Source organism: Marmota flaviventris, chromosome 6 (assembly GCF_047511675.1).
Source record: "Marmota flaviventris isolate mMarFla1 chromosome 6, mMarFla1.hap1, whole genome shotgun sequence".
In the NCBI taxonomy this organism is placed as follows: Eukaryota; Metazoa; Chordata; class Mammalia; order Rodentia; family Sciuridae; genus Marmota; species Marmota flaviventris.
Window position 1 is genome coordinate 121,901,515 of NC_092503.1, and position 16,945 is coordinate 121,918,459.

At 46.6% G+C, this 16,945-nt stretch overlaps 2 protein-coding genes across 2 annotated transcripts; both read right to left on the bottom strand.

Annotated features, from left to right (window-relative positions):
* Nucleotides 1–2,979: 2,979 nt before the first annotated feature.
* Nucleotides 2,980–5,603, bottom strand: Tnf (tumor necrosis factor). The gene is made up of 4 exons (XM_027921903.2): nucleotides 5,259–5,603; nucleotides 4,668–4,716; nucleotides 4,439–4,486; nucleotides 2,980–4,165 (listed from the first exon to the last, which is right to left on the bottom strand). The coding sequence occupies exons 1-4, from the start codon at nucleotides 5,442–5,444 to the stop codon at nucleotides 3,747–3,749; spliced, it is 702 nt and encodes a 233-aa protein (XP_027777704.1). The 5' UTR covers nucleotides 5,445–5,603; the 3' UTR covers nucleotides 2,980–3,746.
* A 1,493-nt stretch (nucleotides 5,604–7,096) lies between these two features.
* On the bottom strand, nucleotides 7,097–9,476 carry Lta (lymphotoxin alpha). Its single transcript, XM_027921874.3, has 4 exons — nucleotides 9,095–9,476; nucleotides 8,581–8,688; nucleotides 8,390–8,495; nucleotides 7,097–8,146 (listed from the first exon to the last, which is right to left on the bottom strand). The coding sequence occupies exons 2-4, from the start codon at nucleotides 8,677–8,679 to the stop codon at nucleotides 7,734–7,736; spliced, it is 618 nt and encodes a 205-aa protein (XP_027777675.2). The 5' UTR covers nucleotides 8,680–8,688; nucleotides 9,095–9,476; the 3' UTR covers nucleotides 7,097–7,733.
* Between the last annotated feature and the right edge of the window lie 7,469 nt (nucleotides 9,477–16,945).

Below are 16,945 nucleotides of genomic sequence, written 5' to 3' on the forward strand. Positions count from 1 at the left end.
TTTCTCGTTGCTCAAAACCATTCATAACACTGTGTGTGGCCTTTGCTCCCACTCTGTGGGGACTGCCCTTCCCACTCACCCTACCTCTGAAGGCCAGACCCCAGCACGAGTCCAGTTGGAGGGTATAAGGAAGGGCCTCTTTAAACCCTGAAGCATCGCCAAGCATCCTGGTTCTCAGGGCGTGGTAATCCCCACCAGACTCTCACTATTCTCTTTTCCCTTGGGTCCCTTCCCACTCTGAGAGTAGTCATTACAGGGGAAAGCAAGCACCACTCAGAACGACCCAGCGGCAAGAGGGAACCCCTAGGATGGCTGGGGGGGGAAGCATCGAGGGCTCCAGCAGCTCTCCCCTTCTGGCTGACTAAAGGTCCCTTTAGTCCCCAACCTACTCTTCTACATGGAGCAGTAATCAGGCTCCTGGGTGTGAATGCAGGAGGCTACAGGAAGGAATGGAGGTTGTTTGGGAGGAGAGGAGCCGGTGGTGCCCCACCCCAACAGGGAGAGCCTAGGGAGGAGGGGTGGAGGAGGAAACTGATGAAGATCCTGTGTTGGGTGGGATGGAAAGTATTCATCCTTTGTTCACACTTCGGGTCCTCCTTCCCCCAAATGGACAAGATGGGTACCTTTGGGGTGAGTAACAGCAGTCTCCCCACACCATGACCGACTTTCAGCCGCAGCCTGGAGGAGGCAGAGGGGGACTCAAAGCCCTATCTAGGTCACCCCAGTGGGTCACCCCACCCCCGCAGAACATCACTTATTGGTTTTCCACTGCCTGGCTACGCATCTGGACTGAAGGAAAACCCAACTTCTGAGCCTAGTGGAGGCCACTCTATGAGGCTCTGTTTCCTATTCCGCCTCTATTCGGCCTCTATTACCTCTACTGTAACTCCATGTTCAGAAGAGCCTTTCTGTAGGGTTTGAGGGTGATAAGTATATTTTGCTTGGCCAAACTTTAGTCAGGTTTCTGAATCTTCTACTTTGCCTATTTGTATACTTCCTCATAAAATCCAGTTTTAGCCACAAACGCTGCTAAGTTGGTTTAGCACGAACCTACCACCTTCTCCATGTCTGATCACTCTCAATATCTGGTCAAGTTCCTTATCTTCTATATTCCCAAGTGATGTCTAATCACCCTGGCCTGTCTCAGCAAATATCCTGTCAGATCTGCTTAACCAGAATCCCCCATCCCTGATTTTATATTTCCTTTTAGTTATTTTCCATCCACTGACCCTCACCCTGCTCCTTGGTTATCAATTCCCTCTTGCCCATGCTGTATTTGGAGTTTAGCCCAGTCTCTCTTCCTCACTGCAAGATTTCATTGCAGGGTATCACCATGGTCCTGAATAGTTGCCGCAGCCTCCTCCTTCTCCTCCTCCTTTTGGAGCCTGGTACTGGGAATTGAACCCAGGGGTGCTTTACCATTGAGCTACATCCTCTTCACAATTTATTTATTTATTTACTTATTTATTTTTGAGACATGGTATCACTAAGTAGCTTAGGGCCTTACTAAGTAGCTCAGGGCCTTGATAAGTTGCTGAGGCTGGTCTTGAACTTGCAATTCTCCTGCCTCATCCTCCTAAATCAGGATTACAGGTATGCCCCACCACACCCAGCTCTGAATAGTCTTTCCTACCATGCTTTACCAAGTACCATTGAGTAATGTGAATGTGTGTGTTTGTATGGAGTGTGTGTTGTGTTGAGGATGGAACCCAGGACTTGCATATTCCATTGAGTAATTTTTTTTTCTTTAACAGAGGTTCTTTTCTCTTTCCAATTCACTCCCTTCATGCCCGACCCCTCATCATTCACTAAAAAGATCAATGAGACCAAAGCTGGCAAGTGGGTCCTTCACCAACATCTTATACCTTTTGGTGGTGGTGTGGGGGTATACTGGGGATTGAACTCAGGGGCACTCTACCACTGAGTCACATCCTCATCCCTATGTTGTATTTTATTTAGATACAGGGTCTCACTGAGCTGCTTAGTGACTCTTTGTTGCTGAGGCTGGCTTTGAACTCGAAATCCTCTTGTCTCAGCCTCCTGAGTCGCTGGGATTATAGGCATGGGCATTGCTCCAGCCTTCTTGTTGTTGTTGCTTGGTGCTGGGGGTTTAATTCAGGGCTTTGCACCTGCTAAGCATGCACTCTATCACTGAGCTATATCCCTTGCTTCTAGTCTTTGATTTTTAATTTTAGTTGGTTTTTCCGATTTTACCCACTGAAGAATGAATGGATAAAGGAAGTAAGGCAGCATTTATTGAGTGGCTATCATGCCAAGTACTGAGCTGGGTCTGATGGAAGTTGGGCCTTTTTTTTTCATGTGCCCTTCAGGCAGTGGCAGGTGAGGTTGACTGGTTTAGGTTGCACAGTTAGCACAGGGTTGGGGGGAAGGTGGTTGGGATGGAGTGATTTGGAGCCCAGACACCTGAATCTTTGGAAGTCCCTTGGCTGTGATTCAGGTACCTGAGAATGTGGCTCCTCCCCAGCTCTCTCAGGCCACAACAGCCGGAAAGAGTAGCAGGATTTTCCCAGCAAGTACTTGGAATTCCCAGAGTGGGAAATTCCCATGCCCTGAGGGACAGGTAATTAGGTTCAAGCTCCAGTTTCCCGGAGAAGGGAGGCTATTCAGCTGGGCTTTGTTACATAGTATCTCCTGGACCCCAAGAATCTAAGTACTGGGGTCTGTCTGTGTCCAGGCATCTTTTTTTTTTATTTTAATTTTTATTTTTTTAAGAGAGAGAGAGGGAATCTTTTTTAAATATTTATTTTTTAGTTTTCGGCGGACACAACATCTTTGTTTGTATGTGCTGCTGAGGATCGAACCCAGGCCGCACGCATGCCAGGGGAGTGCGCTACGCTTGAGCCACATCCCCAGCCCGCGTCCAGGCATCTTAAGCTCTGCAGAGAGAAGACTTCAGAGAGTGGGCTCCTACCCCCAGGGAGAGACAGATGCAGAATTGACTCCAAGAGACAGATCATGTTTCTTTTCTAAGCAATCTTTATTTCTATTTCTCGCCACTGCGATTACAGACACAGCTCCCCTAGGGAGCAGAGGTTCAGCGATGTAGCAACAGTAGGTCACCAAATCAGTATTATTAAAACATCTGGATTAGATAAATATTTTGTTTAAAACATAAGCAAAAGGAGGCAAAGAGGCCAGGAGGCCAGGTGGGAACAGCCTATAGTTCAGTTCCGTTTTCACAGAAAACATGTCTGGCCCAAGGCAGCTCCGACGTTGGGCCCCGAGGACACCCTGACCTTCTAAATAAATACATTCATCAGTAAATAAATAAATAATAAATAAGTAATAAATAATTATAAGTGCAACCATAAATAGAGGGGGCTGGCCCTGTGGGAAGGGATGGGCTCCATATCTTAGGAGTCTGGAAACATCTGAAGAGAGGAAGGCCTGAGGTCCACTCTTGTAAGTGTTCGAGGTGAAGTCTTCTTAAAGAGTGTGCTGAACCAAAGGCTTCCTGATCCCCACATTTCAGATGTCCCAGGTTGAATTCAGGGATCAAAACCTGAGGGCCCCAGTGGTTTCTGGTAGTCTTGGTTTGAATTCTTGCTAGAGTGCCCCATCATCCAGGTCACACATCCCTTCATCCAAGTTTTCTGAGTGGTGTTGAAAGTTCTAAGATTGGGGTCTGACCCTAATTCCCTTTCTCAGCCAAAAAAGGACAAGGAGGCAGGGGCCGAGGGATTGTGGTAGGTGAAGGAGAGGAGGTGGATGGACATCCATCTCCCTCACAGAGCGATGACCCCAAAGTAGACCTGCCCGGACTCAGCAAAGTCGAGATAGCTGGGCAGGTTGACCTCAGCACTGAGTCGATCACCCTTCTGCAGCTCGAAGACCCCTCCTAGATAGATGGGTTCATACCAGGGCTTGAACTCAGCCCCCTCCAGGCTCTCCTTTGGGCAAGGGCTCTTGATGGCAGAGAGGAGGTTGACCTTGTCCTGATAAGAGACAGCAAAGCGGCTGACAGTGTGGGTGAGGAGCACGTAGGAGGGGCAGCCTTGGCCCTTGAAGAGGACCTGGGAGTAGACAAGGTATAGCCCGTTTGCAGGCACCACCAGCTGGTTGTCTATCAGCTCCATGCCATTGGCCAGGAGGGCATTGGCACGACGACTTAGCCACACCAGCTGCTCCTTGTCTTCATTTTTTGCTAGAGGGAGGGAGAGGTGAGTCAGTATGACCCTGTGAGTTTACTTCACATCCTGGCCCTCAAGTTCTGCTCACCCCAACTTCCGGTTACTGTCCCCTCTCTTTTCACATCTCTTCTGGCCCTGAGTTTCTGAGTATCCATCACAAGGCCTTTCTGTTCCTCCACCCTCCTTCACACACTGTCTCCAGGGTCTTCTACTTTCAACCCACCAGTCCTATGCCTCCATGTCTTATGTGCTCCTTCATCCCCAAGACACATGCTCAGAGTTCTTACCTACAACATGGGCTACAGGCTTGTCATTCATGTTTTGAGAAGATGATCCTGAAAAAGAAATAAAAGAAAAAGTTGAGCCCCCCCAAACTTCTTTGAAAATCCCTGCCTACTTTGACCTCCATTCCTTCTCCCCAAAACCCAAAACTCTAAATTTCCCCCACTGTTTCCATCCCAGGACTAACACTCCTCCCTTCACCAGAATTAGGAAAGAAGCTTGGGAGATACTTACTGAGTGTGAGCATCTGGGCCTGGGGGCTGAGAGGGAGGTTATTCAGGAACTGTGGGAGAAGGAAAAGATTTAGTACTTGAGGAATCACCCCAGAGGAGAATCAGCTGGCTGCTTATTCAGCTTGAGCTCTCTGCACCAAACATCTGGTTTCGTCTCTCCATTCATTCATTTATCCTTACATACATCCAACAAGTGCCTTCTGTGGGCCAAATTTTTGCCTCTCGTTATCTCACTTTCCTTCAACTCTCTCCTTATATCTCTTTCCCTCAGTTCTCTCCTTATCTTTCATATCATCCACATCTCATTCTGTCTCATCACCTTTAATCATATAACTTTCTTTTCTCCCATCTCTCTGCTCATGCTCCACATCTTTCTCTGGAACTCTTTATATATCTGCCTGCTCCTTCCTTCATTCATTCATTCATTGAACAAGTATTTGATTAGCATGTTTCTTGTGTCTTTCCACATCTCTTTCTGCTCCCCTATCTTCTCTAGGCCTCCCTATCAGCACTCCTTTCTCCCCACCTCTCTCTTGTTCTCTTTCTCCCCTTTTTCTGTCTGGATGGAAGTGAAGTTTGGGGAGGCACTCACCTCTTCCCTCTGGGGGCCGATCACTCCAAAGTGCAGCAGGCAGAAGAGCGTAGTGGCTCCTGCCACAAGCAGGAAGGAGAAGAGGCTGAGGCACAGGCACCGGCTGGAGCCCTGGGGCCCCCATGCCTTCTTGGGGAGTGCCTCCTCGGCCAGCTCCACGTCCCGGATCATGCTTTCAGTGCTCATCGTGTCCTTTCCAGAGGAAAATGTGGAGCCCTGGATGTGGAGCAAGCAGTGTGTGTGTGAGAGGGAGAGAACCTGCTTGTCTGGTTGCCTTTCTGGGATTATTTTCAGGGGAGTTTGGAGTTGCTTCTCTCCCTCCTGGCTGGTCCCCTGGTGTCCTCGCTCAGGGAGCTTTTGCTGGCTGGGTGTGCAAACAGCTGCCTTTATAGCCCTTGGGGCAAGAGGAGGGCGGGGAAAGACTCTCGTTCAACCAGCGGAAAACTTCCTTGGTGGAGAAACCCATGAGCTCATCTAGAGGAAGCGGTAGTGGGCCCTATACATTCTGTCTCGGTTTCTTCTCCATCATGGGGGCGGGGGTTTGGAAAGTTGGGGATACCCAGGCATCAAGGATACTCCTCATCCTCCCCACCCAGATACTGTGGCAAGCTTCTTGGGCCAGTTAATAAAGTGTGTGTGTGTGTGTGTGTGTGTGTGAGAGAGAGAGAGAGAGAGAGAGAGAGAGAAACAGACCCCCTGGAAGCTGGACCCAGTTCCTCCTGACCCTTAATGTCTGTTGTCTCTATTTTTTGGAGGGCCAGGTCTGCTGTGGTCTTTCCCCTCTGATTTCTTTTTTTTTTTTTTTTTCTTTTTGGTACTCAGTGCTTAACCACTGAACCACGTCCCCAGCCCTTTTTATATTTTATTTAGAGACAAGGTCTTGCTGAGTTGCTTAGTGCCTCCCTAAGTTGCTGAGGCTGGCTTTGAACTCATGATCCTCCTGCCTGAGTTTCCTGAGTCGCTGGGATTATAGGCATGCACCACTGCACCAGGCTCCCCTCTGATTTCTAGACAGGACTCCTGAGAAGGAAGACATGAACTGGAGCTTCAGAGTGGGAAGGAATTGGGGTGGGGGGAGAGGCCAGAACAGTTTGAGATTGGGGGCACACATTGGCTTCTGGAAGGGGTTGGGAGGGGTAGCAGGGACAAGCCTGGGACAGCCCCAGAGGGAGTGAACTCTGACTTGGGAATTCCAAAACCCACGAGGGCCTTCTCCTTTCATTCACAAACCCCAGGCCTTCTTCTTTCATTCTTATCTGGAATTCAAACTACTGGTTTCAGTCTTGCTTCCAAAGGACTTTGAAACCCCTGAATTTTTTTTTTTTTATTGAAGACTTCAGACCTCTGATGTTGGCCATGTCTCTTCAGATGTCCACTATATTTCATACCTCTTAGTTCTGGAGGCTCTCCCACTCTTTAGGGCCCACGCATGGCCATGTCTTCCAGAGAATCCCCTTATTCCACCTCCCTAGATCTGGACATTCTCTCACCCTTTGGTATTGTAACTTCTCCCCAGAGGTCACCAGTGACCCCTGTTCCTAAGAAGCCCTACATGTGGCCATAGCTCCCAGAAACCCTCTGAATACCACCCCTAAGGACCTTGTCCTCCCCGCATCACCACCATTTTTCTTTCCAGTTTCTCCCTCAATTCCCCTGCAGCAATTAGACTGCCTGGCCCCTGTGAACAGGCTACAAATCCCTGGGGCTCCTGGGCCCCCTTATCTCCTTGTCCTGCCCATAGCCCTTGACCCCTCTGAGACCTCTGTCTCTCCCTTCATTCCCTAGAGAGATCTAAGAAATTGTCCCCACTTCAGACAGACAGACATAAGCAGACAGCATTTCAGAGAAAAAAGAGGTTTATTTGGCTTTATCGAGGGAGCAGATGGCTCCTTGTGGGTGTCTAGTCAGGCAGTGGCTGGCTTTTAGAGCCTTTCGCTTCCTTCTAGAGCCCCTCGGTCCCTTAGTCCTACTTTTCTCTCTAGGTGAGCTCTGAGCCGATACCTTCTCACTTTCCATCTCTGGGGCTTGTTCAACTCTCTCTTCTAATGCCTTCCTATTGTTCCCCTATCTCTATCCTCCATAAATAAATAACTTAATTTTCCCCTTCATAAATAGTCCCCCTTCCCTGCCTCTAGTCATCCACCCAGACTGCCCCATGTGTCTACTCCTCTTCCATGTCCAGGTCAAGGCCCCACCTAGACCACTGGGACAGAAGAAGAGCTCTGTGTTGGGAATTTCTAGGCAGGCTTGAAATCTTCAGTAGAATACCCAGGGTGCTTCAGGGAGCTGTGGTCCCTGGAGTGCCTGGAATTTCTTCTTTGAAAGCTTCAAGTGACTTGAGTGGGGAAGACATGAGGCGATGGTTGGAACGGGCACAGGAGAGGTGGTGGTGACCCTTGAAATGGTCAGAACGAAGGCAAAATGGAGAGAAGGACTTGAAACCAATTTCTTTTTCTCTCTGGATCTTTCCAAGTCCTACAGAGCAAAAGCCCCAAAGAAGACGCTGCTGGGACTGAAGAGCAGGTGGGAGATACCATCTGTGTGGGTGGACAACTGGTCTCCTCGGGTGAGCAGGAACACAGCCCCCTGGTATACTGAGCGCACCCAAGGTCCTTGTGGCCCTGGGCACACAGACTTCTGGGCGCTGAGGAGAGGCACATGGAAGGGGTACTGGGAGGAGAAGAGCTGAACCTCATGGGCGAGGTAGAGAGGGGTGGAGACGGCCTTGGAGGAGCAGCCTTCCCCAGAGAAAACCACCTGGGAGTAGACGAAGTAGAGGCCACTGGTGGGGACCAGGAGGGAATTGTTGCTCAAAGAGAAGCCATGGCGGAGGAAGGCACGGTCCGTGTTGGCTCTCCAGCGTAGAGAGTTCTGCATGCTAGGGTCTCCTAGGAAGAGCCACAGGAGGTGGGGGAGGAAGGGTCAAGGATCTACATTAGAGGTCTCCTCCCTGAGGAAGCAAGTACTAAACAATTGAGTTTATAGGGGATGACTGGGGAGACGGAGGAGTAGGCTCTGTCTTTAGTTGTAGGGGAAGCTGCAGGGAAAGATGGGGTGGCTACTTGGGTCCCTAGATGCGGGTAGGAGGGGAGCGGGGGGCTGCATGTCTGGGAGGTTGGGTGGAACTTTACCAACAAGGTGAGCCGCAGGTTTGAGGGTGCCATGAGCAAAATGCTTCTGGGGGTGCTGCTGAGCAGCCCGGGCAGCTGAGGGCAGGAGGCCAACACCAGGGAGTCCCTAGGGGAGAACAGAGTTGAGAGGGCTCTAGGGATCCAAGCTGGGCTGAGCCACCCCTGCAGCCCCAATTTTCCTACTGCCTCACCTTGGCCCTAGGTGGCAGCGCGAGTAGCAGCCCCAGAAGCAGGAAGAGGAGGCGGGTGCCACGCACCCTTGGGAGGTATAGACGTCCAGGTGGTGTCATGGGGAGAATCTGCAGGGAGAGAGAGAGAGAGTGAATGGGGCGGGGCACACAGAGGAAGACAGACCTCCTGCCTGCCTGCCCTGCAAAGACAACCACCCTGAGAGAGGATGACAGACAGAGAAGGGGACAAGACACAGGCAGGAAATCCCAAGGTGAGCAGAGGGAGACATAAAAACAAAGAGAGACAGGAAAGGAACAAAAGGAGATTGCTGCAGAAACAGAATGAGTGACAGGTCAGAGAGAAAGAGAATGACAGATGGAGAGATAGAAACCCGGAACAAACCAAAACAAAACCCACCCCAACCAAGGCCCAGGCCCAGACAGGCTGGAGATCCAGGTAGGAGGTGCAGGAGGAGCCAGGGCTCAGGACCCAGGCAGAGGGGCAGCCCAAGGAGATGGGGCAGGAGAGTCCTACCTGGTGTGCAGGGCCCCTGGGCCAGGACGCTTGGGTCCCTTTATAGAGGAAGCGGCAGTGGCAGCGTGGCAGCCAGCGGGCGGGTTCTAGGCCGGGGCTGGGGCCTGGGGAAGCCCCCAGGGCTTAGAAGATGCTGCTGTTTCAGTCGAAGGCAGGAAAGGCTGAGGCCTATAAGAGAACCGCAGGCTGGGGGCTCAGGCAACTGAGTTCTGGGAAAGGGAGTGAGGTCAGGGGAACTGGGGGCCAGGACTGCCCAGGAGCAAGGTCAGACCTAGGAGTTCCAGAGAAAGGCAATTCGGGGAGAAGAAGGGGGAGCCACTGGGGTGTATGCTGGGGGCCTGGTTCCCTGAAGAGCTATCATTTATGACACCTCTGCACCCTCCGCAAATTACAGGCTTCTTTCTGCCCATTTCCTCCTCTTATCCCCAGTGCCCCCAGCTGTCCTTGTCCCAAATGACTCAAGTCACACATGTCCCAGGATGTATACTTTCCAGTCTTCTGGCAGGTGTCATATCAAGAAGTTCTATTATATAACCCCTTGCCTGGAACATCCTCATGTGTGCTCTTGTCCTAGTGAAAATATTAGTGGAGCCCCCTTACACACTCCAAACTGTCCTGGTTTGGAAGATGAGGTGTTTTTTTTTTTTTTTAAGAGAGAGAGAGAGAGAGGGTATTCTTTTTTAATATTTATTTTTTTCAGTGGACATAACATCTTTATTTATTTTTATGTGGTATTGAGGATCGAACCCAGCGCCCTGCTCATTCCAGGCGAGCGCGTTTACTGCTTGAGCCACATCCCCAGCCCAAGATGAGGTTTTTAATTTAATTTTAATTTTTTGTCCCCTTACCCAGAGATGATGCTAGGCACTCATATATAATGAAGTCTCGACCCATTCTTGAAAGATGCCATCCATCTTGTGGCCACACGGATTAGATTTATATAACTCCAAATAAACACACACATTCGACTCAATTTGGCCAACAACTTCCAAAGTTCTCTATAGGGGGAGCTTCAGAATTCCACATTGGCTAGACTTATGGTAACAACCTAGGGTCAGGTGGGAATGGCTAAGGGATTTGTCTGGAACTTGCATTTGTGGTATCAATACACTGTTTTAAGGAGCTGGCGGTGTAGCTCAGTGGTATTATGCTTGCCTAGCAAGTGTGAGGCCCTAGGTTTGATTCCCAAGCACTACAAAAAATTAAAATTAAATAAAAAAATTAAAATCATCCAGGATTGTTTTCCATTTATTAATTTATTTTTTAGTACTAAGGATTGAGCCCAATCATACTAAGTACCATGCTCTACAATTGAGTCATACCACCAGCTGTTTTTCTTTTCTTAATGTATAACAGTGTACAATGAGGTGCTCCCCTCTGAAGTGTGCAGCTAATGAATGTTTCCATCAGTATATGACCATGTAGTCACTACCCAGTTCCATTTCCCCAAGAGGTTCCCTTATGGCTTCTCCCAGTGCATATTCTCTAAAGACAATCACCCTCTGACCTCTAACACCATAGACTAGTTCTTTCTGCTTTCAGTTGCATATAAATGAAATCATACAGAACTTATTCATTTGTGTTTGGCTTCTTCCACTCCACATTTTATTTGTGAGATTCATTCATGTGGTAGCATATATCAGAGGTTTTTTTTTTTTTTGTTGTGTTGTGATACAATAGTCTAATATATAAATATACTCTAATACATCGTGTGTGTGTGAGTGTGTGTGTGTGTTTGTATGCGGTGCTGGGGATAGAACCCAGGGTCTCACACATGTTAGGCAAGTCTCTACCACTGAGCCATAGCCCAGCCTTTCAGTTTCTTTTTTTCTTCTTCTTTTTTTTTTTTTTTTTGGTACGGGGGATTGAACCCAGGAGCGCTCAACCAGTAAGCCACATCCCCAGCCCGTTTTTCATTTTTTATTTTGAAACAGGGTCTCCCTAATTTGCTCAGGGCCTCACTAAATTGCTAAGACTGGCTTTGAACTTGTGATCCTTCTGCCTCAGTCTTCCAAGTGGCCTGGATTAAAGGCATGCGCCACCACACCTTGGTCAGTTTCTTTTTTTTCTTCTTTGCCTCACTGGAACATAAGCTCCAGGAGTGTCAGTACCTTGTCTCACTTTTTGCCACTATTTGCCTAGATCAAGGACCAGCACATAGTAGGCACTCAATAAATACCTATTAAGTGAAGAAGGATAAATAATAAAGTAAATTGGACAAAGTTCAACTTTAGGTTTGTGGCTCAGATGGAACTTATATTTAGAGTCAGATTTAAGTTTGAGGTTAGGAATGGGGATAAGTAAGTTTCAAGAGTAACCCTAGAAACAAGGTTAGGTTGCTTTAGAAGACAAATTTTATTTGGAGTTTTATTGATTGGGACGTGTTTGGATTTGAGGTTAAGGTTATCTTTGGGGTTAAGTTTGAGTTGTGATTTGGGTTGAGGTTGAAATTGGAATTAAACCCAAACTAGATTTTGAGGCTAAGTTTAAGTGGAAGGTTAATGTCATTTCAGCCTCATTTGGAGGCCCAGTGATTTCACTGGTACTCCACAGAGACCACTATAAAGGCTGTATTTCCTTGAGTTTGGGCACAAGACTCCAGTCATCAGCCTCCCACCCAGGGAAAGCCCCAAACCAACTGTTGGCTTCCCCAAGAAAGAAACTGAATTTCATACAACCTCTGAAACTGAGATTGAAACTAAGATTGGCATGTCTCAAGGAGCATCCTTCAGCACATTGCAAACTCCCGTGACACTGAGCCTCAGCCTAGTTCTTGCCCTTCCTACCTCTCTGTCTCATGTCTTTTCATTCTCCTTGTCTTCTTCTTGCTGTCTCTGGATGTCCCAGTCTTCCTCTCTGGCCTAAATTTCTATCTTTCTTAGTGTCGATTGCAATACTGTTTTGTACTTCAATATGTTTTTTTTGGCTGGAGTCTGTGGGCCCATTAGCTCATGCTATTAGAGAGGGAAATAACAGGAAGGGAAAAAAAAGACCTCCAGGGAAAGAGGAACAAGAGAAAAGGAAAGGAATACGGGCTAAGAGGGAAACCAACAGTGACACAAGGGATTTTAATATTAAAGGAACAAGTGAGGCATGGTGGTGCATGCCTGTCATCCCAGCTACTGGGGAAGCTGAGGCAAGAGGATTGCAAGTTCGAGGCCAGCTTCCGTACTTCAGTGAGGCCCCAAAAGACTTAGTGAGACTCTGTTTCAAAATAAAAAATTAAAGGGGCTGTGGATGTGGCTCAGTGGTTAAGTACCCCTGGGTTCCATTCCCCATACCAACTCCCCCTCAAAATAGAACACCACCACAACAAAACCCCAAAACAACTCCTGAATGTTGTGCCTGAGAACAACAATGTGCCCAGTGAAGAGCAGGAGAATTTTTAGCTTTCATCCCCACTAGCCCCAGCCTTGCTACAACCCTCCAGATGAATCATACCAGCAATGACAGTAATGATAATATCTGAGGTGGCCAGCTGGTATTATCTTGATCTTACAAAAAATGAATAAATCCTCTTCTGAAACTTGGGTTTTCTAAAAAATCTGTTACTTAACAAGCTCCGTGAAAACTGGCTCATGTACAAAATGTTCATATCAATGTTTTTCACATCAGCTAAAACTAGAAACAAACCAAAAACCCATCAATAGAAGACTGCATTAGAGGGCTGGCCTTGTGGCTCAGAAATAACAATGCTTGACTGTCATGCATGAGGTCCTGGGTTTCATTCCTAGCACTGCACAAACACAAAACAAAAACAAATAAGGAAGAAGAAATCAGTAAGTAGTGCTATAAGATTATAAGACAGGATAATGTGGAAAGTAGCAGGGAACTACCTTTAGATACAGTAGTCAGCTCTGGGCATGGGGCACACAACTGTAATCTCAGTAACTCAGGAGGCTGAGGCAGGAGAATCACAAGTTTGACGAGGCCAGCCTAGACATCTCAGTAAGACCCTGTCTCAAAATAAATAGTTAAAAAAAAAAGTTGGTGATGTAGCTCAATGCCCCTGGGTTCAATCCCCAGTACCAACAAAAAAACCCCCAAACACCCCAAAATAAATAACAACAACAACAAAAACAAAAACAACAAACAAAACAAAACAAAACCAAAAAGCCACCAAGAGCTCAAGGCTTCTTCTTATTTTATTTTTATTTATTTGTTTTTGGGGCTGGGGATGGAATCTACAGCTTCGTACATGCTAGGCAAGTGCTCTACCATTGAGCCACATACATCCCTAGTCCTAAATGAAAGTTAGAAAGCAAAGCATTCCACATGAAGCAAACAGCTGAGGCAAAGGTGGGGAAGAAGGATCAAGCTGGAGGTATTGAAGAACAGTGAGGCTGCAACAGAGAGCAGGCAGGGAGGGGATTGGGTTTATGTTTTAAAAGTTCATTGTGGCTCCTGTGTTTAGGCCAGAGAGCAAAAAATGAGGATACCAGTTAGGAGGCAGTTTCAGCCATGTTGAAGAAAAGATGGTGGCAGCAGAATTCTAAGGGGGGTGGGAGAACCAAAAGCTCTATTTTGAATCTACTAAGTGAAAGCCTTTTAGAATTGTAAGTGGCAGCTGGATACATGAGTCCAGATTTCAGAGGCAAGGTCAGAACTAGAGAGAGAAAACTGGGAGTTTTTAAATGCATGAAGACAACATTTAAAGCCACAAAACTGGAAGAGAAACCTTAACTTACATATTTGAATAGATTTCATAGAATGTTGTCACATAGATCAGAATATGTGGGCAACCGGAAGAGATACCATATTATGCGTCTCCCTAAGACCCTGTTAAGATATACATGTCCTATTCAATAAATGCAATGTATCTTCCATAATGAATTCCAGAAGAAGCAATCTCCTGCTTCCATGTGCAAAACCTCCAGATTATCTTCTGAACCTCTGTGGATTCAGTTCCCTACTGATCTATTTCACAATATTCTATGGAATACCTTATTTATTAAAATACTCTTTTTTTTTCAACTGGGGATTGAACTACCACTGAGTTGGTTGGCACTCTTCCATTGAGCTACATCCCCAGTCTTTTCCCCCCATTTTTATACAGGTCTTACTAAATTACTGAGAGTCTCATTATTATGTTGTCCAGGCTGGCCTCAAATTTGTAATCCTCCTGCCTCAGCCTCCCAAATTGCTGGGATTATAGGTATGTACCATTATTCCGATTCAAATCCTCTTTCTTTCTTTTTTTTTTTTTTTGTATAGATGGACACAACACAATGCCTTTATTTTTTATATGGTGCTGAGGATCGAACTCGGGTCCCGCCCATGCTGGGGGAGCGCTCTACCACTGAGCCACAATCCCAGCCCTTTCTTTCTTTCTTGTTGTGTGTATGTGTGCTACTGAGGCTTGAACCCAGGACTTTGCCCATACTAGCAAGCTTTCTACTACTGAGCTACATAACCCTAACTCCTTTATTGCAATTTTGAAAGTATCTCCCTTTGAGCGCTGTGAAACCTGGTTTTCCCCTAATGATGTGACTGCTCTTTGGCAAAAACTGCTCTTTCTCTGACCCCAGAACTAGGAGAAGTGGGGCAGAGGAGACAGGTCTGTGTCCTCTGATCTCTCCTCTGCTTATGCTTTTGCTACCTTGTTCTCCTCTTGAAGCCCATGCCTTTACATTTGCCACGTTCTTCCTGTTGTCACAGTACCACCTTCTCCATCAACATCTTTACTGTTCTCTTAACTTGTCCATCTAGCTCAGTTTTTCTCTCATCTTCTACCACAGTCTTCAGTGACTTCAAAACCACACAAATCAGGCTGAGGTTGTAGCTCAGTGGTAGAGCACTTGCCTTGCACACGTGAGGCCCTAGGTTTCATCCTCAGTACCACATAAAAATAAATAAAAATATTGGGGCTGGGGTTGTGGCTCAGTGGTAGAGCGCTTGCCTAGCACGTGCGAGGCCCTGGGTTCTATCCTCAATACCACATAAAAGTAAATAAAATAAAGTATTGTGTCCAACTAAAAAATAAATATTAAAAAAATATTGTGTCCATCTACAACTAAAAATATGTGAAACCACACACAAATCAAAAAATAATATAAAACCAAACAACCTTCCCAACACACAAATCCAGTGAATTGTATGCTCTAGCCACCCAGTTGTTCAACTTCCTCAACTATGACAGCTTTACCATTTGTTTTTCTGCTTCACTTTAACCATCCCTGAAAAGGGTTGCACTTCCAACCTCATCATCACTCGGATGATCTACCTTTCAGAACCTTGAACTCCAAATTCTTCTCATCACAACTGCTCACTTTTCCCATCCCTTCACCCACTCCATTAAATTCATTCTTCATTCTCATCCAGACCTCCAGCTTCTCTTCTTCCTTGTTGATTTTGTTCAACACATATTTCAGGGTCAGTAGTTCTAACTGCACTCTCATTGGTGGTTTAGAATTTCTTACCTACCTGCTATTCTACCAAAAAGGCCTTGAAAAACTTGAGAAAACCCAAAGTTCTCATTTATGGGTCTTTCTTCTTGGCTGCCAAGAATTCCAGGAGAATTGTGTTACCATAAGGGGCTGCATTCCCAATGCTTTTTATTTTTCATTTTGAGACAGGATCTTGCTAGGTTGCCTAGGGCCTTGCTAAATTGATGAAGCTGGTCTTGAACTTTGGATCCTCCTGCCTCAACCCCCAAAATCTCTGGGATTACAGGAGTGTGCCACTGCACCCAGTTTATCTATACTCCTTATCCTACTTCCTCTTCTCACATTTCTTATATTTTCTGTACCTTTCTCTCTTCATGTGCTTTCTTTTTCTTTTATAAACATATTCAATTTTATTTCTTGAAAACAGACATAAAAACCCCTCCCTGGACTCTTTTTCCTTCAAATGTCCACTCCATTTCTCACCTTCCCTTTCTGTATGATGTCTCAAGACCCCTTGACTAACTGCTTTTTTCAGGAACTGGTAAAATTTTCCTCATCTGTTAAATTTGTGGGTAAAACTAAGAGATGATTCTTAGCTGTCTTCTGTATCTGCTCCTTGTGCCCCCTGCCTCCTTGGTCTCACCTCCCACTCATTCCTTACCGTATAATGATTTCTGCCACTCTACTAAATGGAAATTGTTTTCTCAAAATTGGTAATCATCTAGTTCCTGAACTCAAAAGACCTTTTCAACTCTTACCTACCAGACCTTGAGGCCCCAGATATAGCTGCCCAGTCTCTGCTTGTGCATCTCCCTTGCCCTACTTTTGGGGTTGCTCTCCTACTCCTCTCCTCTTTTGGTTCCTCTTCTTTGATCACCCTCTTGGCTCTTTGGCCACTGCACCCTCTCTCCTGAGGATCCTGTCCTTAAAGGTTCAACCTCTACTGGAAGAGAATGATGCCCAAACCTATCCCTCTAGCCCAAACTTTTGAGCGCTAGACCTGCTTGCTGGAAACTTCCACCTGAGTGTCATGCTGACCATCTCAAACTCAGTAGGATTTCTTTGGGCACTTACTTTACTACTCTAAGCAGATGCATCTCCATTATTTTGTTATTATTATTATTATTATTATTTTTGGTAATGAGAAATTGAAACCAGGGCGCTTAACCATGGAGCCATATCCCCAGCAAACACCCCCCATCCTTCCTTTCTTAAATCTTTAGATGGGGTAAAGAAGTTGCAAAGGCTGGCCTTGAACTTTTGATCCTCCTCCCTCAGCCTTGAGTTGCTGGGTTACAGGCATGTGCCACTATGCCCAGCTGGCACTCCAAGTTGTTACTTGTGTATTGTTTGTCTCCCTTGAGCACAAGTTCTTTTCTTTTCTTTCTTTTTTTTTGGACAGGGTCTTGCCAAGTTGCCCAGGCTGGCCTTGAATTTACCATCCTCCTCCCTCAGCCTCTCAAAT

Bases quoted from the DNA above. Each gene is read 5' to 3' on its own strand.
- Tnf (XM_027921903.2), bottom strand. From the start codon at position 5,444: ATGAGCACTGAAAGCATGATCCGGGACGTGGAGCTGGCCGAGGAGGCA. The intron at 4,717-5,258 runs GTGAGTGCCTCC...CTTCTCCCACAG, and splicing joins TCGGCCCCCAGAGGGAAGAG to TTCCTGAATAACCTCCCTCT. The intron at 4,487-4,667 runs GTAAGTATCTCC...TTTCTTTTTCAG, and splicing joins GGCCCAGATGCTCACACTCA to GATCATCTTCTCAAAACATG.
- Lta (XM_027921874.3), bottom strand. From the start codon at position 8,679: ATGACACCACCTGGACGTCTATACCTCCCAAGGGTGCGTGGCACCCGC. The intron at 8,496-8,580 runs GTGAGGCAGTAG...GTTCTCCCCTAG, and splicing joins CGCTGCCACCTAGGGCCAAG to GGACTCCCTGGTGTTGGCCT. The intron at 8,147-8,389 runs GTAAAGTTCCAC...GGCTCTTCCTAG, and splicing joins ACCTGCGGCTCACCTTGTTG to GAGACCCTAGCATGCAGAAC.